This window comes from Peromyscus eremicus, chromosome 17 (genome assembly GCF_949786415.1).
Source record: "Peromyscus eremicus chromosome 17, PerEre_H2_v1, whole genome shotgun sequence".
Classification (NCBI taxonomy): domain Eukaryota; kingdom Metazoa; phylum Chordata; class Mammalia; order Rodentia; family Cricetidae; genus Peromyscus; species Peromyscus eremicus.
In genome coordinates, this window is record NC_081433.1 from 6,501,612 (window position 1) to 6,529,610 (window position 27,999).

General features: G+C 44.9%; 1 protein-coding gene across 3 annotated transcripts; it reads right to left on the reverse strand.

Annotated features, from left to right (window-relative positions):
- Window positions 1-25: 25 nt before the first annotated feature.
- On the reverse strand, window positions 26-27,999 carry Ankrd10 (ankyrin repeat domain 10). 3 transcript variants are annotated; one of them, XM_059244537.1, is made up of 6 exons: window positions 27,655-27,999; window positions 25,356-25,508; window positions 21,418-21,509; window positions 11,989-12,224; window positions 4,272-4,367; window positions 26-1,321 (listed from the first exon to the last, which is right to left on the reverse strand). In XM_059244537.1, the coding sequence occupies exons 1-6, from the start codon at window positions 27,859-27,861 to the stop codon at window positions 858-860; spliced, it is 1,248 nt and encodes a 415-aa protein (XP_059100520.1). In that variant the 5' UTR covers window positions 27,862-27,999; the 3' UTR covers window positions 26-857. The 3 variants fall into 3 exon arrangements, with proteins under 3 accessions (XP_059100520.1, XP_059100521.1, XP_059100522.1); XM_059244538.1 differs by lacking the exons at window positions 21,418-21,509; window positions 25,356-25,508; window positions 27,655-27,999 and adding an exon at window positions 16,799-19,678; XM_059244539.1 differs by lacking the exons at window positions 21,418-21,509; window positions 25,356-25,508; window positions 27,655-27,999 and adding an exon at window positions 13,163-13,507.

Sequence of the window (27,999 nt, forward strand, 5' to 3'; positions counted from 1 at the left end):
TACACTCAGAAACAGATCAGCAGTGTTTGTTTTTTAATTCAATTTGTAAAGAACAGTTTAAAAACAAAATGCTAGTACATCCTTAAAGCATTGGTTTCTTCATCTCACAGTTTATCTGCACCAATTGTTATTACAAAAATCAGAAGTCATTGCGGTATTTGCCATGTAACCACTAGTTGCCTAAACAAAAGCTAATTTCTATAAAACCATAAATTTAATGCAGTTTTAATAAGAGAAATCCAAAATTCTCTCAGTTAACTGGATATTTAGTAGTATATATATTTAAGCAGAAAACCTCAAAAAACAGTAACAAAAAAATAGGTCACCATAGTAAAATATTCTGACCTGACAGTTCCTACAAACAGCGACTTCCACTAAATAGAAAGGAAACCATTATCTGTGGTAAAAAGTCCAGAGACCAAGTAGAAATGTGGAGTAAAAACACAACCACCCTAATCCACCCCAGGCAGAGCCTGCTCCTAAGGAAACACAGGCAGTGGTCTACACAGGAAACAGGGAGACTAGTGGGCCCTGGCTACTGACACTGCTCTTCCTAGGTCGCTGCCAACACCGCTGTAAGGTTGCACCCTGCACAGGAAGAGCTGTGTTGTCTAGTAAAGGATTGACAATTACCAGGCACCTCATTTACTAACCCAAGTCATCCTGATCCACTAGAATTCACAAAGAAACAACAAAAGGCTGGTGTCAAAAAAAGGTGAAGCCCCCAAGTGCTCTTGCAGGAGCATACCGCCCGTGAGAAACGCCTTGCGCGGGGAAGCCCTCTGCTACAGCAGCACTCACGGGAACTGCGTGAAGGACCCAAGGACTCTCTGCGGTGGAGCCAAGGCAGGCCGGGCTCAGGAGCCGTGGTGCAGCTGCATGGTGCCCAGGACGGCACTGTCATAACGCTGCTCCACCCGCACACAGCTCGAGTGCTCGAGCACACTGCTCAGCTCTGGGATGGTCTCGGCAGTGTCCCCAAACCCATGGTAGTGTCCATAGTGCAAGTTCTCTCCCACATCCCCAACCCAGGACGGCCTGCTGGCCACACAGCTACTTGGGCTCCCATTCAGATGCAGAGACCCACACATCTCAGGGTTAATGCCCATGGTCTTTTCTGGCTCCTCAGTCCCATTAGCACAGACCGAACCCTGGCCACTGGGAAATGGCTGTCCATTGCTAATTCCATTAGATCCTGTTAAGCACGGGTTACTCCTGCTCTCCATCCCATTGAGCTGTGTCACGCAGGGGAAGTCCAAATGTCCATTGATGACACTTCCATTTGTCAATGTATTCAACACGGAGCTACTGTTTTTCACATCTGCATTAAGAAATATACCTGTCACCAAAACGCAGACCAATGGGGAAGGAGAAACTAGCATATGTTTAACTCTTGCCACAATTAAAAAAAGACTTTGGTTTGTGTTCTGTTGCTATTTTTTTTTTCCTTCTAAACAAACCAGTTCCCTTTTCAAGGTTATACAGACAGATTTAGAGGTAAAACACAACTGTAGTATTTTATCTAGTAAGACAGGAAAAGTGTTTATACTTCAGTAGCCTTGGAGAGAGATCTGAAATGCAAGCTGTCACCAAAAGTAAACACAGAGCAGTAGATACTGATCTACTAAAGCAACCCCCGAAGAACAGTGTAAATCACCCTGGCAGGGTCCATCAGAACCCAGCAGAACACTCTCTACTTGGGACAGGGAACTCTTCTAGTCAAGGGGGAGGCAAATGAGTGGATATGTTGAGGAAGCTTGAACCAGCGCACCACAGGGACTCGATTACCAACAGGAACTGCTCTTGTCTTAGCGATACTCCCATCGACACCCAACCCCCACAAGCGCTGCTCAGCACTGGTGCAGCCCAGGACGGTAGCCAAGCAAAGGCTGCCGCCACCAGTGGCTCTCACAGTCCTGGGTCAAGGGCAGTTCTGAGGGTTTCTACTGAGTCCAGTAACAAAGATGACCATGAGAGCCAAGGTCTCAGATCTGGTTATTTTCAGAAACCATCTATGATGAAACAGTGTGGATAGTTTAGTCCACAGACAAGCTGCTGCTATACAGAAAACATGTGGGCACACAGATCTAGAGTACAGAGAATTACAATTGATGTTCACAGGAATTCACACACAGTAAAAGAAGGAGCTCTTGCTTGGTAATATTGAATTTTATCTCAGTGCTCTGGGCTGTAAAGACAGACACTAAATCTACACCAGCTCAGTTCTAGTGGCTTGTGGATGAACACAGTGATTTTTCCTGTACCCTACAGTTTGCATGTGTCCTGTCAAGGATTGTGGTTATTAAGTAAACAAAACATCAAGATCCCTTATCAACATTTTTTTTTTCAGATTAGTAGTAATCCTAACTTAGTAACTGGAACACAGTCAGAGGATATTCCCCCCCCCCCAAAATTATAGCTTTTCTCTGTAAACAACTCAGTATTTGAGAAGTAATATTTCAAACACTAGGAACAAAACTTTTTAAAAAATGAAGCAAGTTTTTCTCAAGGGGAAAATTGTATTTTTTTAAAAAATAAAGTCACCTTTCTTGTTAACTCATGAATAGGATAGTGAATTTCAAAGTTATTAATGCCCTACAGATGGCATTTTTCCTCCTTTCGTACCCAGCTGAAGTAAATCAGTTTCACTATTTCATCAAAATCAAAGGAGCCTGGCAGCCCAGCTAATCAGGGGCAGTGTACCAACATCTGAAGGGCAGAAGCCCTAGACTATGACAGTCTCGGCCTGTCCCACCCCCTTCTCACCTACTTGCTCAGCTGTGGACAAAGCCACTCAATCCAAAGCACTGGTACAGGTAACCAGACTGAGCCGGCAAATAAGTCACTGGAGAGTCCCCTGGCCCTCGAGTCTCAAATGAGGGGCATTAAAAATGTAAAGAGATCATTAAGACAGCTTTTCAAAAAGTGGAGATGCGTTTAAGGAGAAATGCCTTACTTCTGTAAGATCCTAGGGCAGTGGCAGCTGTCTCCACAGGCTTTCTGTGCACATGGGTGCTATTTCACACAAGGAATTGGCAAGGATGTCTAGGGATTCCTAACACATTTCTTCAGTCAGACAGTATTGGAAAGCACCAGAAGGCCCACATGGCCTTCTGACACCCAGGACAAACTGGCTTGAAGGAAAAGCCTGCCCACAAGCTTAGCACAGGGCTGGCTGTTAACACAAGGAGTTCCTCCTGCTGACTAGGGAGAGAGCACTGGTCGTCCTCATCAAGGACAGGCTCTGGCGTCTGTCACTTTTCCTTTGTTAGGAAAGACAGCATCTGCTGAGAGAAAACCTTATTTAAATGTACTCTCTGAGCTAACTGTACAGAGGTGAGCACCCACTTTCTCTGAGTATTTGGCTGAAGGTAACCCCACCCATGACTGTGCATGACTGTGTTATGGGCACAGAAACATTCCCTGTGGGTTTGGAAGCACACAGGTGACCTTTTTATCCCCTCTCTCTCTATATATATAAAAATCAGTATTTCTAAACAGACAGACACACGGAGAACAGCTGTGACCTTCTGTCATCCTCTAAAGAATGGGAGAAAAGGCACATGCCAAATAAATACATCATTTCAGAAATCCTAAATCCTGGACACACTGAGCTTCTTTGACTTTAAAACTGTAAACTAAGAGCTAATTATTGTCATATGCTGAACATTTTAACATGTAAAGCACTGTTGAAAATAGTCAGCATCTTAACAGTCTTCAAGGGATTGCTAGACACCAAAGCAACCAAGGGCGTGGGGCAGACATCCCAAACTTGTCACCAGTGGGTCACAGCCACAGCCACCACCCTCCACGTTCCCAGTGTTCCCCGTGAGCTGTCCGCATGCTGCACAGCCATCGAAGCCTAAGCAACAGCATGTGCAGAGTCACCCAAAGGCCACCTCAGGAAACCAACTGCAGACCTCATGAGAAAGAAGCAAGGCACATCACGGAAAAGCTTCAAATCAAAACTGGGAGATTGCACTAGTTCTCACAGCAATAGAATTCAATGCAATGCTTAACTCTTGCATCCATACAAGTGCCAAAAATGTAAATTATAATAGAACATTTTTTAAAGACACTGGACAAGAAAGTGTGAAGTCTGAGAACTTAGAAATAGTAAGCATACTGATTCTTGCAACGACAAGGGGTTTGCATTGCTGAAACAGTATATATTTCTATTTCTCTGGGTCCAACAGAACCACTCTCCTGCTGTGTGGTGTCTTCGAGCACTGGGGTGTTGTTGCAGCTAACAGGAAACTGTCCACTCCCACCTGATACGGCAGCAAACTCTCTGTCAACGTGCATTCTGTCGGCGTCCTCTTCAGCCTCGCCATTTGCTAGTGGCACGGTGTGATCCAGGCTGGGAACTGAACGGGAAACAGGCGATTTTAGATTTCTGTGTCCACAAAGAAATCAAAGCCATGCTTTCCACCCCTTTATCTACACTAAAAGCTTAACAACTATCAAACAATTTAAAGAAGCAAAGATCACTATTGAACTTTTATACTATTGTGAAAGTACTTTTTACAATAAAAAAGTGTTTAAGTATGCAATTTCAGCTCAAAGTCAATTTCAGATTTTTGCTCATTTTCTTGATGGCAAAAGCTATAATTCCCAAGCTGTTCCTTGGTAACAGAGTTGTATAACCTGAGATAATTCAAGCTCATCCTACCCTGCCCCCACCACCAGTGAGTTTAATGAAATAGTGAAGACAATTCTCAATATGAAGTGTTCAAAACAATCTTGATGTTACCTCAAACAGTTACGGAAAGAGTGACACTCAAGCTCAGTCTGTCAACAGGGACCCACTGCAGCCATGTCCGCTGAGTCCCCAACACAGCAAACCAAAGGCACACACTACAAAGTTTGAACTGCCACTGTGTCTGAGGGTGGAAGTGCACACACCATCACTCCCTTCCAGGTGCACACTCTGTAGACACCTGTGTCCCAAACCTCCCCTCTCTTTGACAGATGGCTTCTAATTTTAGTAAGAATGGGCTTCTTTTCTCTTCTAAAACAATGCTAAGAGTTGCTACACATGTTGCTTCACTGACACATACATCAGTCATTCAAGCATGAAGAATGAAATCATAGTCCAGGTGTGGTTTGAGCACTTGAGAAACAGAAGCAGGTGGATCTCTGTGAGTCTGAGGTAAGTCACAGCAAGTTCCAAGCTAGCCAGAGCTAGAGTAGCCTGGGATGGGGGGTGGGGGGTGGGGGGTGGCACGCATGTCATCTGCAGGGAATTTTGTGAACCAGACATCATACTAAACAAAACAAGCTAGATACAAAAACAAACACTGTTTTCTCTCACATGTAAAATCTAGATTTACACACACACACTTGCACATGCATGCACAGAAAGGACTATTTTGGGGAGGAGGAGACTAGTAGGAAGGGGGAAAAAGAGAGTAGGGGTGTCAAACACAAGCAAGGTACAATACAGGTACGAAAATATCATACTGCGGTTATTATATTGCATGCTAACTACTCCAAGAGAATCTTTTATTCACTATACGGCCTCAGACAGCACCTGGGCTGCTTCCCTTCTGTGCTCTCCCAAACTGCACACTCAACCCTCATAAGCTCATCTTCGTTAACATTTCTTCAGTAAATACCTACAATTATCTCTGGGTCAAAGGATACAAATAAACAACTCAGGGTACGAAGTAGTTTTCAAAATAGAAGAAATGAACTTTATAGCTTTAATTAGCCCTCATTTTAGAGGCATGAGGGTCTTCAATTATTTGTACCAATATCCATTCCTCCCTAAAGATGCTAATGTGCCAGAAACACTGAGAACCCAAGTGAACGAGCAGTGCAAGATGGACCTAAACCGAGACCTGCATGGTTGGGGGAAGGCAAGTCTGCACCCGGGAGAGACCAAAAGCATCTTAAACAGGACTTCTGGAACTACAAGCCATTAAGCTGTCTTTACACAAAGCTCTTTTAAAATCCGAAAGTCTCAAGTTAGTTCAGCACCAAACTGGCTCTACTCTACAAGGTCAGTGTCACCAGCAGCAACCACACAAGTCGGGATCTGGAGGGGCCAATTATCCAGCTGAGTAGGTAACAATGCTTCCTTTCACTGGGACCCTGAGGACAGTGATGCCAGGTATCAGTGTTGGTCCCCATTCTGCTGTGTCTGCTCAACCAAACCCAAGTACTCTTTAAACAGCCATGCCAGAACCTCAGTGTCTCAACAGGCCTCGTATAAAGTGGCAACTACCAGTGCTTGTTTTTGTGCAAGTCCACATCTCTGAAGAGTAGACTAAATGCCTTCACACCCACTGGCCTGAAGCATAGATGTGGGGTGCCCTCTATATTCTCAGCATTTGGAAGGCTGAGACAGGAGGATCATGAGTTTGAGCCCAGCTAGATCACACAGTGAAAATGTCCCCAAAATAAAAACATGCAACAAATGTGAAGGCCATTTTGTCCTCCTCTACACAGCCTCAGGAAAAGAAGTGTGTGGTTTTTTCTTCTTCTTCAAGACAGCATCTCATTATGTAGCTCTGACTGTCCTGCAACTCACTCTGTAGGGCAGGCTAGTCTGGAACTCACAGAGATCCACCTGCCTCTGCCTCCTGAGTGCTGGGATTAAGGTTGTGCACCACCACCAGTCGGTCAGGATGATCTTTTTATTCTCGATGCCCAACCCCTGGGGCAGTTCCCTTATCAGGGAATGAAACCCATAAACAAGCCAGGAAAAACAAAAACACAGGAAAATAACTCCCTTCCAAGTAGCAGAGCCATCAAAGTGTTGACCTCAGTCAGGCCTGGCTGCAGTTATACCAGCAGGGGCAGAGGAAACCAGCACCACAGGAAGGTGTGGTGCCCCAGGGAAGCCCAATGAGGTGAATTTTCACACAGGGCTTTGTCTGTCACTGATCCAGCAGGGTAAGGAGGAAGGAAAATTCTTTCTTCTAAGCTTAGCATCTCATTTTCTGAGTTTCTGGGAAGACACTCATAATACTCCGCCCCAGAATCATGGTTGACGTGACTTTTGCCCAGGTGCTCTGTTCCTGCTGCCTGTGACAGAAGCAGGGCAGGCTGCAAGCAGGCATCATAACTAGCATTATCTACTTTTTAAAATGTATGTCACGAACCATGGAATTAAACACCACAGTATTCCTAAGAATACTGTTTGGATTCCATATGCTCCCCATCATACCTTGATGCTGGTGGCATTTCTACCCCCAATCTATTAGTTACTACTAAAGAAGCCATTGAAGCTACATCTGAGAAGGCAGCTTGTGTGGATGTCTCAGAGTGACCCATGATTATTCTGCTTGGGCTTGGAAAGGAAGCAGAAAGCATGTCCTCGTCCTCTTTTTTTTTTTTGAGACAGGATTTCTGTGTAGCCCTGGAACTAGCTCTGTAGACCACGTTGGCCTCAACTCAGAGATCCAGCTGCCTCTGCCTCCTGAGTGCTGGTATTAAAAGTGTGCAGCACCACCACCCAGTAACAAACTGCTCTTAAAGCCGCACAGCCAAGCTTCCTGTGCTCTAGTCACCCATGAGAAATGCTTCCAAGACTCACCCTGCTAAGTTACTTATGACCAAAGCAGCAGATGCTAAGCACACAAGCCTAAACTGCCAAGGACTTTGAGACTATGAACCCACAAGGTTCAGAACACTTCCAGCACACTAGAAAAGGGCCTTTGGCATTGGCCCACTCACCTCTGAGATGTGGGCACAAGTCTGTGCTGCCCACCCCTTTATGCCCTGCAGCCCTTATAGTTTCAAGTACACTCATTATCAGGGAATGCTAAACTACAGGAAGAAAGGCCTCAACAAAAGGACCAGGTGCAGAAATATTTGCATCTCGGCTTCTAGCAGCCAACTGTGATGTACAAGAGTTATTTGCTCAAATATCTTTGTCACCTACCTACCTCATCTGTCTGTCAACTATCTCTTGCAACACAGTTCAAGGTCTACACCAAGGCTTTTCTCTAAGGCAGCCTGCCTGGGGGACGACACAAGACAGAGAGGTGGCAAGGCACAGACTTCGGCAGAGCTCTGTAGAGACCCAGGAGGACTGAGGCTGGATTTCAAGAGTGCAAAGGACCGTGTGTGAACCAGGCTGCTCACAACTGTGGAAAAGATCGGACCACGGTAGTGACAGGAAAGCCACAGGCTCCACGTGGTCCCCTGGAACAGCACTAAGTGCACACACAAAAATGATGCCTCCAGGGATCAGGACGACTACCTGTGTGGAAAAGTTGAGGGAAGTTTTGCCCCCCTAGAAACTTAAAAACAAATATAAACAGACAACTGCTGCACATCTGAGGATACTGAGGACATTACAAATTAAAGGAACTAAGTGGAAATTTTATTTCTGGGAGAAGTTCTTGTGAATTTCATATTTAAGGCAATTAGCAAATTATCTATTATTTCCCAACCTTGTTAGGCATGTCGTTTTCCTTCAGGACCCCTGTCAAAGATGACTGACTGACACAAAGATAAAACCCTAAGCTGGGTGGCAGTGGCACACACCTTTAATCCCAGCACTCAGGAGGCAGAGCCAGGCCAGCCTGGGCTACAGAGCGAGATCCAGGACAGACACCAAAACTACACAGAGAAACCCTGTCTCAAAAAAAGAAAGAAACTCTATGCCAAATTCACTCCAGGACACAGGTGTGCCCAGAAACCTCAGTGCCAACTGCGGTCAGGGAAGGCTGCAGTGTTTCAGGGCTGCAACATCCGAGTCACACTCAGACTCTTCTCAGGGCAGCTGCTTTCCCAATCCTTGTCCAGTCAGTCTGGACTTCCACAGACAGAGCATGGAGTACTTCTGCAGATGAACTGAGAGCACTAACAAACCTCAACTGACTTAAGACACAGCTGGTGCAGGGCCATCCCCAGGTTCACTGGTCATCATGCTGCCTTGAGCAAATGGCTGGTAAATGGAAAAACAGACACACAACAATTCTTTCCGGAAACCAGGTACTGGGGGAAGTACCACGCCAATATGTTTCATCAACACCAACTGCTCAAGGAACTTCAGCTCTCATATCCCGACCCCAGGTCCATGCCCCCAGCTCACACGTCTATATTCTGTCTGACTGACCGACTAGACCACTGCTATGAGACATCCTTTCAAGTGTGTATACACATCTAGGCATTTCCTCACCACTGTGCCCACCACCAACTGTTCAAAGCGGGACCCTGAAGCCAGACTGCACTTCCTGGGAATCAGTCACTTTCATCATTGTTCCAGCTGATAAGAAATCTTGAGGAGTGAGCTTAGAAAATCTGCTGGAGCTTTGGTTTCAGGAATAGAATTCCATATTGAGATCATCATATATAATTCCAGAATGCCAAGACAGAATGGAACAAGTTTAATATGAAAGTTTGATCTATTTATTTATATATACCCAAATATTCTATGTGCTTATAGTTTTTTTTTTACACAAGTGGAAAAGTGGCTTCAACTTTAAAAATTATTTTTATATCTAAGTTTTTTAAAACGACTTTATTGTTTTTGTACACGTTTGTGTCTGTGTGTGAGTATGTACATGTACTCCAAGAGGCCACAAGAAGGTGTCAGATTCCCCTAGAGTGGATGCTGTTGGGAATCAAACTCAGTTCCTCAGCAAAATCAGCATGCACTCTTAACAGCAGAGAATTACTTTTGAAAAATCTCATACCTATGTTACATTAGAAAGTACTTCTATTTCCTCTAACAAAGTGAGAAATTCAGACTGAGCAAACTTCTACACATTTAAACAGCCATCAAAACATGCCAGAAATGACAGTGAAAACAAGTCAGAAAATATTCTGGACTGCCAGCTAAAAACAAAGCCTGCAAGCAAGCAGGTCATCACACAGAGACTGAAGAGAGGCTCCCTAGAACACTCAGCACACTCTGACTGTGGGAAAGCCGTCACAGTGGGTCATGCTCTGCGTTTCACAGGACCCGACAGTGAACGGAGAAGCAAACTGGGCAGCAGGGCCGGGAAGGGAAGCAACACGTCTCTGTGCCCAACTGTCCACACACAGACTCGGAAGGGAAGCAACACGTCTCTGTGCCCAACTGTCCACACACAGACTCGGAAGGGAAGCAACACGTCTCTGTGCCCAACTGTCCACACACAGACTCGGAAGGGAAGCAACACGTCTCTGTGCCCAACTGTCCACACACAGACTCGGAAGGGAAGCAACACGTCTCTGTGCCCAACTGTCCACACACAGACTTGCAGGCTTCCAGCCACATGAACTCTAAACCATGAAGAGACTTTGGGTTGCTAAGTCATGGAGAGCAAACAAAAGAGCAGCTTTGGGCCACCTGCACCATGGCCCAACAGAACCAACCATGGTGTCCAGAGGAGGACTTGCTACTTTGAATGTTTGGAAGAGTGCTTCGGCTTTCACACACTGTGGAGGCCCACAGAGGTTTCCTAGTAAGATCTGAGCTTGCTTTACCCAGCAAGGCTGCATAAGGGGATGCCTGGACCACGTGTGTAGTTACCAGGTGATTGGAAGGGGCTGCACTTGGCTGAGCTAGGGGGAGGTCTTTTGCTCCACCCCTTGGCATTCCTATAAATAGCCCTTTAGAAGAGACAGAAGGGGCCGATGGGTATTGATCCAGGCTCTCCTATGGCTATCCAGTGTTTCTGTTTCTCTCCTCTCTATTTTTCTATCTAAATATTTCTCACTCCTCTCTTCAAGAATACCCTGGGAAAAAGTGGGCGCAGGCCTCCCACAGAGAAATGGGTAGGCCTCCCACAATGCACCATCACCCACAAAAGCCCAGATGGTCATGCTAGGTTCCTGCTTCCCTTTACTCAGCATTAGCGCTGCAGGATGGGGTTAGGAATGTGCAGCTGCCTGCGAAGGATATACAGAGGTTCTAATGCACAAACTAAACCTCTCGTCACCAGCCAACCAAAGGAATCCACAGAAAACCAGCATAACTAGCTGAGTCTGCAGATCAAGGTTTAAGGGAAACTAAGGAATCCTTCAAAAGGACCAGAACGCTCAAGAAAGAGACACTGGCCAAGTTTACAAAACAACTCTGTGAGCTAGTGTTGGCAGTGCAGATCTACAATTCCAGCCCTCTGGAGCCTGAGGCAGGAGGGTCACTGTAAGTAGAGGGCCAATCTGGCCCATGTAACCTGACCCTATCTCAAAAGTCAACACCGAAACTAGTTCTTAAAACCCTTTAGGTCTGGCATTTCAAAATGTGCTCAGAATATTAATGATCATCTAAAACAGGAAGCAGACCAGGGCTAAAGATGGCTCAGTGGTTAAGAACACTTCTTGCAGAAGGCCAGGGCTTGATTCCAGCACCCATATTGAGGCTCACAACTGTCTTTAACCCCAGTTCCAGGGGATCCAATGTCTGCCTTCTTCTGACATCTGCAGACACCAGGCAAGCATACCGTACACAGACATACATGCAGGCAAAACATTCATGTGTAAAATAAATAAATCTATTTTTTTTTTGGTTTTTCAAGACAGGGTTTTACTGTGTAGTCTGGCTGTTCTGGAACTCAGAGATCTGCCTGCCTTTGTCTTCTGAGTACTGAGATTAAAGTCACATGCCACCACTGCCTAGCCTTTTTTTTTTTAATTTAATTTTTTAAAAAAATTTATGTGCATTGGTGCTTTGCCATGGGTGTTGCGTCCCTTGGAACTGGAGTTACAGACAGCTGTGAGCTGCCATGTGGGTGCTGGGAACTGAATCTGAGTCCACTGGAAGAGTAGTCAGTGCTCTTAACCTCTGAGCCGTCTCTCTAAATCTAATTGTTTAAAATGAAGCAGAATTTAAAATTTAATAGCAACAAGGAAAAGCAAAGGACTTATCTTTAAAGTATCAATTGGACCTATCAATTGTAACAGACATGTACAATTTATTTCAGATGAACACTTACAATTTCAGTACACCAACCAGGCACTATATAAAAGAAGCAAAGGTCTTAAAAATACATTAACAAGTAAACTGGAACATTGTACAAGTAAACCACGCCCACAGGGTCTTACCTCCGGTTCTAGCTTTCTTTACTCCCAAAGATTCTGAGTCTTCCAAGCATCTCTTTCGATTTGTTCCCAGGCTAATGTGATTGGGAAGTATGTTCTCATGACCTCCACTCAAGGTGCCATTCTGACAGAAACGGCCCATGTGATGGCTCTGGAGGCTCAAGAGAAACTGGGTGCACTCTTGGAAACCCTGGGTTTGTGCAATGTCTGCTGCGGTCAGGCCACTGGCATTTCTCAGGCTGCACAACACAAAAACAATGAATTACACCCACAGCACTCGACCCTGGTGTCTGCTCCTGCCACACTGACTAAACTATCTGAAGCTGACAACAGATCTACAGCAAATCTTCATTAAGGGAGCAGTTAATCAGCCTGGTCTGTAACTAACTTTTCCTATACATATTTGATTTGGGAGACAGTAAAAACAAAAACAAAAATCAATATACTAAATTAAAAGGTATCTTCCTACTTGACTTCTCAAAGCTGTGTTTTCTGTTAGTCTGAAGAATCTGAACTTACTCTACTTCAGACCTCACCTGAAACAGACTGTATTAGCTGTACCTCATTTTAAAATGAGCCCATCCTTTAGCTTGAGTACAATTATAACAAGCATGTACTGACGACATTGTCCATGGCATTCATATCAAGTGGCTCCCTGACCGCAAAGTCACAGTGCAGAAATGAGCCAGGTTTTTGGCTGATATGTGACACTCTAAGTGGAAGTTCAGAAGGTATCCTGACAAAGTAACCTGCCATTGGCCCCTACACTGAGACAAGACGAAGTACGTTTTGACCAATTTGCCCTCCGTAGGAAAATTTGCAGAAACATATCGTGTTGAAAATGTACAGTACCCTGCAGTACTGCCGCAGGCTCAGTCCTACTCTCCAAAAGGAACTACTGTGTCACCTGGTGATAACACTAAACATGTCATAGACCGAGGAAGAAATAGTGGCAGAACTTAAGTCGAAGAGTTGAACAGGAAAGGAACAGCTTAACTTGTAAAGGTGAAAAACCAATGGAAGCCGAGGGAACAAAAGCTATGCTGTTAAAGCTCCCTCAGAAGGCAGGAACGTGTGCTGCTCTGAGAGCAGAACTGCAGGGAAGCAACGGTTCTTCATTTCAGGCTCATCAACTGGTACCGACCGGGTACAACAACGGTGAGGAGAGCTTCCATACCTATTCAGTCAGCTATTCTTCACGCCCAACCAAGACGTGATGAAATGAAGGCCTCGCTTTGTATCAGAGAGATGACCATTCCAAACCCTGACGCTTGCGCTTGTTAGGGTTACTGTTAAGGCAACAAACAAACAAACAAACAAACTTAAAAAATTGGAGCACAACATCTAAAGGCTCAGGGACAAATAACGGTTCTTAGTTTACAAGGATAATCACAGCCTTATACTCTATTTCCAGTGGTCACATGCACAAGGCTCCAGCTGCAGAAAGTGTTTTGGACACTCATTAATTGTAATACCTATCTGGAAGGCAGACTCAAGCCCAGTCTGTGGTAGGTGTGGTGTGTGTGTGGAGACTAGAGGCTGACTGACTTTTTCAACCGTTCTCCATCTTGTGTTTGGAGACAGGGTCTCCCACTGAACCAGGAGTTGACTGATGTGGCTAGATTGGCTGGCCAGGAGCTCAAGGGATCTGCCAGTCTCCCCAATACCAGAGGTCCTGACGCCTGCATAACAAACACTTTACTGAGTGATCTTACCAGGCCTCAAGTCCAGTTTAATGAGATACAAAGAGGCAAGACTTGAGAATCCTGGAAATCAGTAGCACTTCCTTAAAAATAAAATGCAATTATACATAGGACCATTAAGAAGTAAAGCTGACGTGGTTAAGACTTCAGCACAGTAACTGTGATGTACATCCATTCCAGCATCTTTACTGACATGTGAATAAAAAGAAAACATGATTTAATACATGGCCAAAACAAAGCCCACCTGTCATCACAACACGACACAAACAGATAGTAATTGCCCCACACAGCCACAAGGCTTACGATTCGTATAAAAGTGTGGAGCTTATCAGACAGCAGAGTAAAGATGGTCTAGACACGTCTACTTGTCAAGGAACAAATTATGTGAAAAATTTAAACGTCTTCAGAATTTGAAGACGAGCAACACTATAGACAAAATCTGTAACGATCTCTTTGTGTGTGTGTGTGTGTGTGTGTGTGTGTGTACATGTGTACATGTGTACTATGGCCTATGTGTGGAGGTCAGAAGACAACTGGTTAGACTGTCTTCTTCTACCATATGGGTTCTGGGGACTGAACTCACTGTCTCACTAGCCCCCAAATGATCATTTCTGTGGGTAAGTATGGTCTTGGTCACCAAAATGAAGGAACGCAGACATGAGAAGCCAACACTCAACAGCAGGGTAAGCGATGCACTAGGAACCTGCAACATAAACCACAGCGGGCCAACAGCTTACCCCGACGCCCAGGGAGCCGTCACCGCTGGTGCTTCCCTCTGCTGACACCAGAGACAACCAACCGCTACATGGTCACAGGGCCCAACTTTCCAATTGAAGAGAAAAGCTCAAAAAGACGAGAGCCCACCCCCGGTGCAGCAGCAGGTAGAGCCAAAGGTCAAGCTGAGCTCATGTAATTCTGCAGGACCAGGAGTAAACATGAACAGAAACAACAAATTCCAGAAAGTGAACTGGACACATCAGAATCTGTGCTACACGATGCTTGCAGAGACAATAATTTTGTTCAATGTGAAGTGGCACTACCGTGTAGCAGTATCAGAAAGTAGAATATAAAGCACCCTTCTGACTCTAGTATGGTGTCCTGTGTTGCTCAGGACTGACCACACAGTAGTTTAACATTTGCCTTCACAAGCTGAAGATCTGTTCGGTGATGCTGGGACATCAAACACCAGCCACCACCCTCCACTTGCCGTCTATTTCAATGTCCGACCACTTCCTCTCTTGCTCACCTCTACTCACCACTTGTAGTCTCTATTCCTGAGTGACAGACCCTCAGTCTTGTCCAATCAAATCAAAGACCTCCACAGGGCGGCTGGCCTGAACTGATTCGCAGGGAACATCTAGTTCAGGATATAGTGCTTTTCCTTTGAACAGAACATACACTCTCACTCCCAAACATTCAGCTCTTGCAGCCTGAAAGCAGCTCCACACAGTCAGTGTGTCTATGTTCTATCATCCCTTATGGACAATGAAATTTGAGTCACATGGACCTTTACATATAATGTCCATTATTTCTCATTTTGGTTCCTGTTAAACTGGCATCTAGAAATTAAAAGCCATCCTTAGCTCATGGGTCCTCTAGCAGCAGGCCAAAGTCAGAGCTGCTGACAAGCATGAGGCTGCTCACCTCCCATCAACCAGCACCCTCAAGGTCCTCCTCATTGTCTTATATACTATTGGAATCATTATAGAGTCAAACAAAAAAAGATAACTTTCTACAAATTGCCAAATCTATCACAAAACATTAGACACCAAGGAAGCCATCAGACCAAGCACCCCCGTCTCCCGACCTGCTATGCCTCCATCTGAGAGCCTCCCAGTGGAATCCGCAGGCGGGAGTAGGAAGAGTGAGAACCGCTTTCAAGGGCTTCCAACTACCTTCCCTAATTGTAACTCATTCGAGGCTTGCACAGCGATCTTGGTTAGACTCTACAGGTTCACCGCACCTCTGACCTCTATGCAGTGCTCCCAGTTTAAGGAGGTATCTCAGCTTCCCCTGCCCTTGTCTTCTAAAGGAGGTGGGCACATGAATGAAGGACACAACTCATTCACGACTTCTATGTCCACTTTACTTTGGGTCAAGTGCTTGTTAACAGTCCACCCTTTCAGCCTGTGATTCACCAACATTCACCACACAGAACTAACTGGGTTCTGCAGACAGACACTAATGAAGTACCAATGAAGATAAATTACCTGGGAGAAATGGTACAACTGTTTAAGAACGTTCCTCAGCCCTTATCCACTCTCTCTGATCCTAACATCCACACACAAAATACTAAAATGGGGACTCTATTAAGAAGCCTAGTCTTGTAGAGGCTCTGAAATGGAGTTGAGAAGGAGCTGGTGGGGTCAGACCTTCATGGGCTGAGCTCCATGCGCTGCTCCTGCCTGTCAATCCTGGCTCTGTAATCCCCTCCAAGAGGGAGGCTAACAGTTCCCAGGCAGGTGACTCTCAGCAGTGCTGAGGATCAAACCCAGGCCTTACACATGCTAGACAAGCTCTCAACCGCCGAGCCACACACCCGGCCCTCTTGCTAATCTTTCAGAATCAGAAAACCAGCACATGAGAAGAAAGTAATCTCACCTACAAATTCAAATAGTTTGCCAAAGTGGCAAAAGTGAATCAAACTGTCACCCAACACAATTTCCTGTACGAGTATTTTGAATGGAGCATTACATTTAATTTGCTCAAGAATTCCTCCCAAGGAGCTTCAGAACTCAGAAGGCCGGCTGCCCCTCTGATTTTCCACTTACAGTGTCACAATACCAGAATAGAGAAGCCATTCTAATGAGTGTTTTTAATTAACGTAATAATGACAGGTCAGGAAACACCTGACGTCATTTTCATAACTCAAGGTGTCACATCACCCTTGTGATACTTTCTTTATGTTAATGCCATGTGACAATAAAAAAATAACCACAATTTTTAATGTAAATAATATTTCTGTTAAAATTCTGATCTGAATTTAGCTATTGTTAGTTTACAAATAAAAAGGTAGATATCATAAATTAGGGTAAGCAAAGCATGCAAATCTAAAGAATCTATATCTGAATTCCTAGATTAGCATTAAAACCAATCACCGCAACAAATACCTCAACAGTATGCTTGTGTGCAGAAGGGAAGCCATACTGAACATTCAATGCCACAACCGTAAGGTTTCGGAGAAGCACCTGTGGCAGTTTCAGCGGTTTCTATGTGAATGCTCCCCCTTTCTAGGATTACTTGAAAAAACCAAGTCAATTCGAATTACGTAGCTGTAAAACATTGACATGTGTAGTTTTGACAGATTCAGAATCTTCTGCGTGACTTAAAACGGGCATGGTTCATACACAGGAAACGTCAATCATAAGGGATCACATTTGCAGGCAACACTGGATTAAAAATACATACACACATGAGGTGCAGGGCAGTCACAGAGCCAGGCCACTGGTGTGTGACCACCTCCACTGCGTTAGTGCTGTCTGTAAGAGGCACCTCTAGTAACTTCAGCATGAAGCCAATTTATGTCAATATTTCAACAAAAGTTTAACAGTATGGACTAAAAACCATCAACTCACGATTCTGGTTACTTTAAAATTTGGTATGCTGTATCGCAAATACATTAGTAACTATTCCTAGATGGAAATAAGCAAATAAATGGAATCATTAAAAAAAGATAAAAAAATAAAAACATTTACTAAATGTCTATTTATACAGTCAAAACATTAGCAAACATCTGTTATTGCAGTCAAAGAAATACAGGTGTATTTTTAACCCTTTGGTATCCAAACACATAATCATGAAGACTTTCATAAATGCACTCTTCAGTTAACAATAGGAAGAAACTATTTTTTAAAAAGTTTCTACCTGAATAAGTTTGGTGCCAAGTTTTCATTTCAAGTTCAACATTACTGAGGATGATTAGCATTGCAAGTGAACCACAATTATTGTTTGCATACGTTAAAATACTTAGCATGTTCCACTATGATTTATCAGAAAGAAAAATGAGTATTTATAAATTGTCTGTTTGTTTTTAAAACACCAATTTAATATAAACGCAACAGTTAAAGAAATACAGAAATCTATGTCATTTAAGATATTTAATAAATAATTTAATAAAATAATTCTGAGCCCTGTCATCACTGACTGCTCCTGCCTGTGGGCAGACCTGCACAACCGCCTCCATCCCGCTGTCCTAGTGGAGGAAAAAGCAGCGGCAAGACCAGAGACCCTTCAGTCAGGCAAGTGGCAAGCCTGTGAGGATGGAAAGGACTCCAAGCACTGAGGCATCAGACCGACTGTCCCAATGAGTCTGAGACATCTCCCAGCAGGACTGATGTTCAAGGACAGATGTGTGGAGGTGAATTAACCATCAACTTCAGAAGCGAATGGCTAACACTTGGTTACACTTTGCCCATAAAAAGTTACAAGAGAACTCACACATCTAAGTGTGCCCATATGTGTTTGGCCTGGTGCTAACCCTGCCTGTAGGCAGGCTCCAGGTGAAGCACATGCACCCGCTTCAGTGACCATGAAAGCCTAGCAGATCCACAGGGCACAACCGCAACTGTGGCTGGCCTATCATCACAGACAACTCAGCCTGTCTCTACATACGGGGAAGGAGCTCTTATCTCAGCCCTCTGCTGCTGCTTCAGCCGTCTCCTGAGCAGGGAGGCTGCTCTGGGGTGAACACAGTAATTATTTCAAAGGTACCCCACTAGATCTGGTTGCCATAAAACACACAACTTCTAATGAAGCCATGTTCTATAGAGGGGAGACTGGTATCTGCCCTGCCTTCCACATCATGTGAGACTGATTCAGAAGTTCAATAGAGTTCAACATGCTTAGATACAGCTCGAGGTCCTTTAAGGTACACAAACATTTAGTGTGCTTACAGAACTGGGATTTGAGCCTGTGTATTTCGACTTTGAGGTGTGAAAATGGCAATTACCAAGGACTACCACATAAGCCAGAAGCAGAAGCTCATGTGGAAAAGATAACTTGGCACCAAAACTCAAGCTTTACATTAAGAGAAGAAAACAAAAGTCCATCAACATACTCACGTGTGGTGCTAGAAAATTTAATACGATGCACAGCTGCTGAAATGTGTTATCTTACAGTTGCAACCTACATTAACAAGTCAGTCATATAACAAACCACTCTAGCCACAGACACTTAGCAGTTACCCTCACCATCTACCTGATGATCAAAAAAAGCACAACTTTAGTCTTTGGCCACTTTAAGGTAGCAGACATATAAAAGGCAGAGTAGGAATTAAGAGCAAAATCATTAATTTAAAAATAGCAGTATGAGGCAGCTTTTAACCTAGTCACAGGAGAAGGAAAGTTTTTAATCTCCTAAGTATTATAGATTATAAAATGAATTAACAATCTGGCTCATTATGAAATGAAACAATATATTAAGTAATTTTAATATTAGGAAACTACTGCTAAACCTTTGGTCTTAGGGGAAGACTTATGTGCTGGGACGACATCTGGCCATGTAAGTAGCATTACAGGGGAACACAGACCTAGGCACTGCTATTTGGGGGAGTCAAACTGCTTATGTAGACAGACTAACAAGATAAGTTATAAAAATGTGCAGAACAGACAGTAAGAAGCAGTTTTCAATTTAGCTTACTGGTAAAACCAACATTTTCATTAGATGATAAACTGAATAACCACATACACAATAGCAATAAATAATGACTACTTGTAGTTTAACTCCAGGCCAAAGACTTCTGATTTTAAAAATTGCTTTTGCCTAGGTAGTTCAAGCTAAATGTTCCTTCCAAAAAAATGTGAAAGCTCATTTCCAGGGCAGTCACCATACTGCAGGGTCTCGAGGGGGTGGCTCCTGTACTGAGATGGGGGACAGACTGGCACTTGAGGCCATGCTCAGCCACACCTGGTAGAAAAGAGACACTTGAGGGTCCTGTAACCAAGGACAGAATTGTAAATAAAAGATACTCATATTTTAAGATACCTACTTAAAAGAAAGAAAGAAAGAAAAAAAAAAAAGGACATACTGACAGATATTTACTGGCTCATAGGATTAAGTTATTCATTAAAATTAAAACTAACATCTTTGTAATAAAATGTTCAGGACCAATAAAAGTATAATTTAGAAAAAAATAAGCTATTTAAAAAACGCCAACTTTAATTGCCCATTATTTCCATAAATGATAATTAAGTAATTTAATCAATTGTTATATATGACTGTATTTATAATCAAAGCTTGGTATTAAAGGTCTAAGTTTTTAATATAAATACAGTGAATAAAACTGATTCTGTAACTTTAAAGCAATTGAGAATCATCTTAAATGTTTTAAGATTATATAATACATATTCACATTATCAAACTGTTTTTACGTTACCTCATATCACAACTAAATATAGTTACAAGGGTCCTTAAAATGTAGCAGTTAATACATGCCCTATCTTTTTTTTTGTTTTGTTTTGAGACAGGGTCTCACAATGTAACTCAGGTGGCCTCAAAGTCCACTCCTGTCTCAGCCTCCTGGGTGCTTGGATTACTGCCAGGTGCTGCTATGCTTAGGCAACACAGGCCATATCTATAACATTAAATCTCCAAGCCCAAACTAATGGCAACATTCGCCAATAAAGAAGAAAATGGAAGCTAGGACAGTAACTAAGCTGAGCTCTGGAGACAGACATGCCTACAGGAGCCAACATACATGGTTTTGCTACTCAGGACCTATGTTCCGAATTTACTGTAATACAGTCAGAACAATGAAATGGAAACCAAAGGGTTAAACTAAGTTTTGTGGGTCTCACTGCATCCAAAAGTCTCAATTTTCACATTTCCTGTTAAAATAAAGTGGTTTCTAATTAATTTTTAATGAATTACTCATTAAGTTACAGTAAAATTTTAAAAGCTGGTATTATCAGTTATTTTGGTTACTACTGCTCTCTACAGCTTACACTCAGTGTTTTAAGGGTGAAAAACCGCATCCATTTGTTAATGCTGTGAACTGTAGAAGAAAATTTTTACAATGTAAAAAAAAGTTAAACAAATGAATATACCTAGATAATGTATAATGCTATGGCTAGCTAATGATTTACATACAAGACACATTTCTGAACTAACACACTCACACATTAGCACTGTTCTAGCAGTAACAGACCACAGCTCATGCAAATGGTACTAAATTAAGGACATTCTAAACTAATCCTCAGCATCAAAGACTCCAAGCAAGTGAAGTCTCCGTATGCAGCTCCAGTTTACATGAAGCTGTAAGTCATTAGGTCTAAGGAGGCTTTAAATGGGGCCTCACATCGATAAGGAAATCCAGACTTAGAAACAGTCTTCAGGACTGTGAGCCAGAGGGACCTGAAAAAACATTGGACTCTAATCCAAGCCCCTCGTCTGAAATTAGAGCCTGCAAACAAGTGTGAAGAAGACCTGCCACAGGGACATGGCTACTTAGTGCCAAAGTCAATGGCACTGCGTTCCGATGTCTAATGGACCAACTTTTTTTTTTTTTTTTCATTCCACTCTGCTGTCTCACTCTGAGCTGGAGGATGAAGCCTACGCCCGCTAGTGGTCAACCTGACCCAATCTTCCTCACTAACACCAGATCAAAAAGGCACAGCTGTATTGCTAACTTTAGAAACAAAGATGTTTAAGGCTTTTGCTGCTCTAAATGCTATTTCTGGATGTAACACCATGACCATGTCTCTAAGTGAGGGGAATAATTGAAGACACTTACTCGGTATGAGCCCCGTTCCCTACCAGGGCACTGATGCACTCCAGGCTCCCAGAGCGGGCCGCCTTGTGAATGGGAGTTTCCCCCTCACAGTCCTGAAACACAAAATGCACACGCTGAGATTTACCAAAACTGTTCACAGTGAGAAGCAGGTAATCAATGCAGAGTCTCCCTTATCTTTGAAATAAAGTAATATGAGCAAAATCTGAAGTGGGGCAGAAGGCCATGCACCTGTGTAAGGCTGCTGCCAGCCAGGCTGCAGGGCATGCTCTCCACAACACTTAGCTACAGGATACTGATGAAGACCTGGGAGGTATCTCATACTGATGGTGTGAGGCCAGTAATGCTGAATTACCAATCATTTTATCTTGGAGCTTGGCACAAATGTGTTGTATAGAAACTCAAAATAATTATCTTATGACTAATAGAAACAAATTCACATTAAAACAGCTCCCCAGGCCAAGAAATGCTCACAAGGCAACTGAAAGTCCAACCTCCTGTCTGTCCCTCTATAGCTTCTGCAGGCCAGTAAAGTCGGAGGATGGAGTAAAGACACAGAAAAACCTAAGCCAGAGGGGAAGCTTTGTAGTGCTAACAGACCTTTGGCGGGGTGAAAACACTGGAGGCACAAAAGGGCAACAGATAGAGTGAGCACTAAGGGAAGCCACTCCGGAGTGTAATAGTCATTTTAAAAAAAAGAGGAAGATTAATTTGCTTACATGGCTTTCACGGGAAAATCCCTCCAAAACAATGTCTCTAGGCTGTAAGAACCAAAGCAAGAGGAGGATTTCTGTCAGACACGCATTGAGTGCTGTCTAGGAAACCCTGAGGGAGAGCTTTGCCAGTACTTAAATGGATCCCACTTCAAGGTTCCCAGAAGCAGCAGCTGGCAGTAAGTACCTGCATACCACATAATTAAGGGATAAAGAAAAAAGGCAGGAGTGCAATTGTATAGTGTGTGGGAAAGGGTCGTTCATAAATTTAGCAAATGCCCAAGCTCCTTCCCAGTGCCCCATACGGGGAAGAGTGCCGTTACTGCTTCACAGCAACAGTTCAAGACTGAGCGCTGTTGGCTCAAGACAGTGAAGAGCACGCACTTATTTAAACAAGGTTCTGGATGGACTTAAAGTGATACAAGGGTCTTCAGGAAAAAGTTAGGTTTTCTGAAGAAAGTCATGTGACTATCCAAAAACTATACAGTGAACTCAGATTTTTAAAAAAGCAAACTCCTTTCATTTTTCCCCCCCTTTACTGGAGACAGGGTCTCTCAACTGTGCAACTCTGGCTGTACTGGAACCTGCTACACAGACTGGAGGGCCTTGAACTCACACAGATCCATCTCCCTCTGCCTCCCTAACACTAGGATTAAAGGTGTGTGCCACATTGTCCACCCAAACTACCTTTCTAAAGAAGGGTAGAGGAAACAAAAACTACACAAAAATTGGCTGGGAAGATGGTTCTGTCTGTGAAGCACCTGCTGTGCAAGCAAGAGGACCTGAGTTCGGATCCCCAGTCCCCATATGAAAGCCAGGCATGGCGGTGTGTGTCTGTAACCCTGGAACCGGAAACAGGAGACTAGGTCTTTGAAGCTCACTGCAGCTAACCTAGTCAAAGTGATGGAGCGGCAGGGTCAGTGAGAAACCATCTCAAACAGATTGAGAACAACTGTGGAAAACACTCAACCCTGACCTCCAGCCCCCACATACAAATGCATATCCATACACCCACCTGCACATACCCACATGAGCATATACAAATACCACACACAGACAGACACACTCTGCGGGAAAGCTAACAGATTTAGATGCAGTTTTGCAAAATATGCCCAAAAGAAAAAAAAAATCTTTAATTAGTTAATTAAACCAGTTAATTTTGGAACAGGAGAAAAAATTTCCCCAAAAGATGGAGGGATACTAACAGTGGTCAGAGAACAGGCAGGACTACTTTGCTCTTGTTTTGTGTCTACACCTCTAAAGGAGAGGTGGACGCTGAAGCAATCTGTAACAAGAAACCACACTTCTCTCTTCTCTATTTACATTCCAGAAGTGCCCCAGGGAGGCTACAAGCAAGGCTAGGAAGACCTGTAGGGAAGCCAGGATGTGGCGGATGTGCTATCTGAAGGCACCCCACAGAACAGTGGGGACACAGGCACACCTGTGAGCCTGTCCTCTCTGCATCTGCCGGAACAACGAACTAAAATGAAGTGCTAGTCAAAAGAGCATCTAGCTTTTACAAAGCCCTCCCCCAAAGGTACCAATCTCTTTATACCTCTCTAAATTACACGCTTTGTTAACTACCTAAAGTTAACATATAGAAAATTCCACACTTAAAGTCCATATTAACAGCAAATATGAACTATTTCCATTCACAAACTTATTACTCATATTTTATTGATGGTACTGGAACCACAGTCTAATAAGTAAGTGACTTGTCCAAAGCCAGACTGCCAAACAGCAGAACTCAGACTCAAATCCACAGTGCCCATTCTGCTGAGACCAGAAGGCAACAGTATGGATGTCAGGCAGATGGACAGACATGTCTCTGCCCTGCAAGGTGAGGGTGCAAAAGAAGAAATTCGTGTGAAAGAAGAAAAGGAAATATGTAAGGATCTAAAGCTGTCTCTAGTCAAGTCTCAGTGACAAAAAGGGGCCTCTCCTTACACTGCCTTTTTACTGTAAGTCTCAAGGAGAAAAAAACCTGCATGATCCGCTTGTACCCCTTTCCTGCAGTCCTCATTCCCACCCATGGCCTTTTCACGAGGGTAGCTAAGCTGTCCTCAGGAAGGAGGACCACAACTGATTTACAACTGTCGTAACCCAGAACCAAACCTCAAGTGAGAAAGCAGCGGGAAGGAGCAGCTTAGGATCCTTTGCACACAAGATGCTGATCAGAGTAAGGCAGTATGTAAGGGACTGGAAAGACGGCCTGTCAGTTAAGAACATGTACTGCTTACCCAGAGGACCCAAGTCCCATTCCCAGCACCTTATCAGGTGGCTCACAACCACCTGTAACTCTAGCTCTAAGAGGATCCAACACTGGTCTCAACAAACAGGTGCACACACCCACATACAGACATATAATATTTTTTTTAAAAAAGAAAAGTATATAGAAAATGAAGGGGGGGGGGCCCGGGCAGTAGTGGCACACACCTTTAATCACAGCACTTGGGAGGCAGAGGCAGGCGGATCTCTGTGAGTTCAAGGCTAGCCTGGGCTACAGTGTGAGTTCCAGGAAAGGTGCAAAGTGACACAGAGAAACCTTGTCTCGAAAAAACCAAAAGAAAATGAAAGGGGGGAAAAAGGCATATATCATAGCTAGCAGAGCTGCCAGCATGTAATCCACCCTTTGGGCTGGGCAGTAAGTTCTGTCTGCTCCATTTCAGACCATCGACTGTATGCTTCTCTACTATAGGCTAATAATATAAACACCCATAAAAAATACACCATAAAAAATCTGGCTCATATATCCTCTAGTCTGTACACTTAAACACAAACTTCTTCCCACTAAGTAAATGACACTTAGTGACGGGTCTACACCCAGTCACCACCCTCACCGGTGTCTGAAGGGCAAACCCACTCCGAGGCCGATAAAAGCCATCCATCCTTCTGCTGGTCTGGATGTGTTTCTACAGTATCTATGAAGTTAAGGCAGCAGTGAGCAGGAGCCAGGAAATCTGGGCTGTGGGCCAACAGCCCTCAATTATCAGCTGTGACCTTGGGCAAATCACTGAATCAGATCTGGGTGAGTCACATAGGTAAAAGCACTCTACAAACCGAATGTATGCCTCAGGAGGAAAGGGCTTATTATGCACAAGTAACAAATTCCAGTTGGCCTCAGGTAAAGACATCAAACTCTAATTAAGGACTCAGTTTAAAACAGTGTCATGTGAATAACTGTAACTAGAAACACAAACAAAGGCAGCATCAATCAGGCCTTCTTACCGGTTTGTTAATGTTGGCCCCAGCTTGAATCAGCCAGACCAGACACTGAGGATGTCCTCCAAAAGCAGCAATGTGGGCTGGGGTCTGGGCATAGCGGGTGGTGGAGACATTCAGTGAGGCTCCTGCTCTTACCAACTGGATTAAGCACTCCAGCTTCAAACAGGCAGAAGGACAAAAACAGGACATGTCAGTATACCAACACAATCTCAATTCCACAATGGTCACCAGTGGCATTTTTGTTACCATTTTTTTCTTCTTCTAACAATAATTTAATCTCTTCTCAACACTATGAAAAAATTTCACAACATTTACACTAAGAGTGCATTATTCTAAAACTTCTAATCAAGACTTTCACACTCATCATAAAATTGTTAATGATTGGCAGGCTACAAAAAAATGTCTAAGTACTGTAAACTCTTCATAGTCAAAGACTCATAGTGTGCACAACCTGTCTACACTGAATGTCCCCAAAGCTCATTCCCCTCCACACTCTCAGTCTTTAAAAACTGAACAGTTAGTCACCAGCAGGTGACTAACTGAAAGACTGGCAAGCAGAGACAAGATATAGCCAGGTCCTGCTGTGTTGGCTGCTGGTTACGAGTCCATCACAGGTCAACACGTGCACCAAGTGCCTACCATGTGGCCAGGAAATTTTTGGAACTTACTTGTTCTCCAATTTTGAACTGCCTGTTTCTCCTCAACTGACTACAAGGCAATGAAGAAACTGTGCCCAGTTACAAGCAATTCCAAGAACAAACAGCCGCTGAGTCTCCTTATCTGTCTCTCTGAGCAGTTTAAGCTTGTCCTCACTAAGATCACCTCAATATAAACTGAGTTCACTGACAGGCAGGCTACAAAACCTGCACAAGCAGGCAGTGAACAGATTTAAACAAAACAGTGTTAGAGGTCGAAAGCAATGGCTGGTGAAGAGTTCCTTTAATTTCCCAAGGGAAAAATAAAAGTACAAACCATCGGTAAGACGAATAGGTGTCGGATGAAAAGCTTTTAATTAACCTTTAACATGGAGAGTCCCCAGGACATGAACCTGTTAGCTAGGCCATGTTCAACCGAGGAAACTGGGTTTGGACTTATGCAGAGTACTTTTAAATGGGGGCATTTTGTAAAAGCAAGGTATAATTAGCCTTAATAATGACCAATCTTCCGGGAATAAATAACCCTCATAAACGACTGGGTAACTTCAGCATCACTGGTACATCTTGAGGAAAACATGCTGAAAACCTACAGAAAGGGAGAGCAACAACAGACGGCCAGGCTGGGGAAAGAGGCGCTGCCTTTTCGATCTAAGAGCTTTCCCTACCAGTCAGAACGGGTTTCCAAGATGGTTCCACATCTTAAGACTATCCAGGTTTATAAGACAGCTCAAAAACAGAGTCCTCGCCTCAGCTACATCACTGGTCTCCAAAGCCAAGTCTACAACTCCGTCCTCCGTAGAAGCGAAAAAGCTCTTTTAGCTTTATCTTACATTGTGGCAAAACAGTGCAAGGCGAAGGTTGTCCGCGGGTAACTAGGGAGACGTCGAGACGGTGGCTTCCCAGCGACCCCCTGCACGGAGGCCCGCTCACGACAGTCCGCCATCCGTCCAAGCCCGGGAGGATGGAACCAAGAGCGAGGCTTACACAGGGCGGCCCCAGTCGGAGGAGGGGGCCGATAGGTCGGGGCGCGACCCCGCCTGCGGTCCCATCAGGTGCAGACTGGACACCCCGACGGCGAGGACAGCGCCCGTCCCTTCCCGTCTTAAAGGCGCTCGGCGCCGGGTTTCCATTACACCGGGACGCGCAGCTCCCCGTTCCCTCCCCGTGAGCAGGAACCTTCTACACCATCCCCGGAGAGGGGGCGGACTCCGCGCAAATCGCCCCAACTGCGGCCTACATCACCCTCTCTCTCTCGAACCACAGACATTAAGCGCTGCACATGCGCCTTGGGTCGTCCCTCGGGGCGCCGGCTAGGCCGACCCCACTTCCTCCCCGCCCTCCCAGCACTCCCCGCGCCCCCCGAGGTCCTGGGTCGCGCGCGCGCGCGCGGCGCCGCACATGCGCCGTGGACCCCTCGAGGCTCCGGTCAGGCCCGCGCCGCTTCCGCGCCCCCACCCCTTGGGTCTCAGACCGCGTTCTGCCGCACATGCGCCCTGGAACCCTGGGGAGGGCCGGGGATGGGGTGGGGGTGGGGGCTGGCGCGGCCGACTGAGCTTTTGCCGCGCTCTCCGGGCACGGTGGGGTGCACTCTGACCCTCAAGAGAAAAACCACGCGGAAAATGGCGCCTTAAAGTGCCCGCGCCCACCTTTCCGAAGTGCGCGGCCCAGTGCACGGGCGTCCAGCCGTAGAAGGAGTCCTCGGAGGCCAGGTGAGCGCGCGGCGTGTGCGCCAGCAGCGAGCAGAGGGCGACCAGGTCCCCGTCGCGGCAGGCGCGGTGCAGCGGGAAGCGGAGCGACAGCAGCTCCTCGCTGGAGAAGCCTGCCTCCACGCCCGCGCCCGCTCCCGCCGACATGATGGGGCCGCTGGGAAGCGCGCGACTCGGACCGGCGAGCGGGACGTGCCGGCGAAGGCCTGCTCGAGTCCGCCGCCGCTCCAAGCACAAAGGACCGGCGAGCCGCTGCCGCTCTCCCACCCGCTGCCGAGCGCGGCG

What these genes read in the sequence shown, in the direction of transcription:
- Ankrd10 (XM_059244537.1), bottom strand. Translation starts at nt 27,861, where the DNA reads ATGTCGGCGGGAGCGGGCGCGGGCGTGGAGGCAGGCTTCTCCAGCGAG. An exon ending in GGGCCAACATTAACAAACCG is followed by an intron (nt 21,510 to 25,355) that starts GTAAGAAGGCCT and finishes TTTGTGTTTCAG; the next exon opens with GACTGTGAGGGGGAAACTCC. An exon ending in AGAGTTTGCTGCCGTATCAG is followed by an intron (nt 1,322 to 4,271) that starts GTGGGAGTGGAC and finishes TTCTTAATGCAG; the next exon opens with ATGTGAAAAACAGTAGCTCC.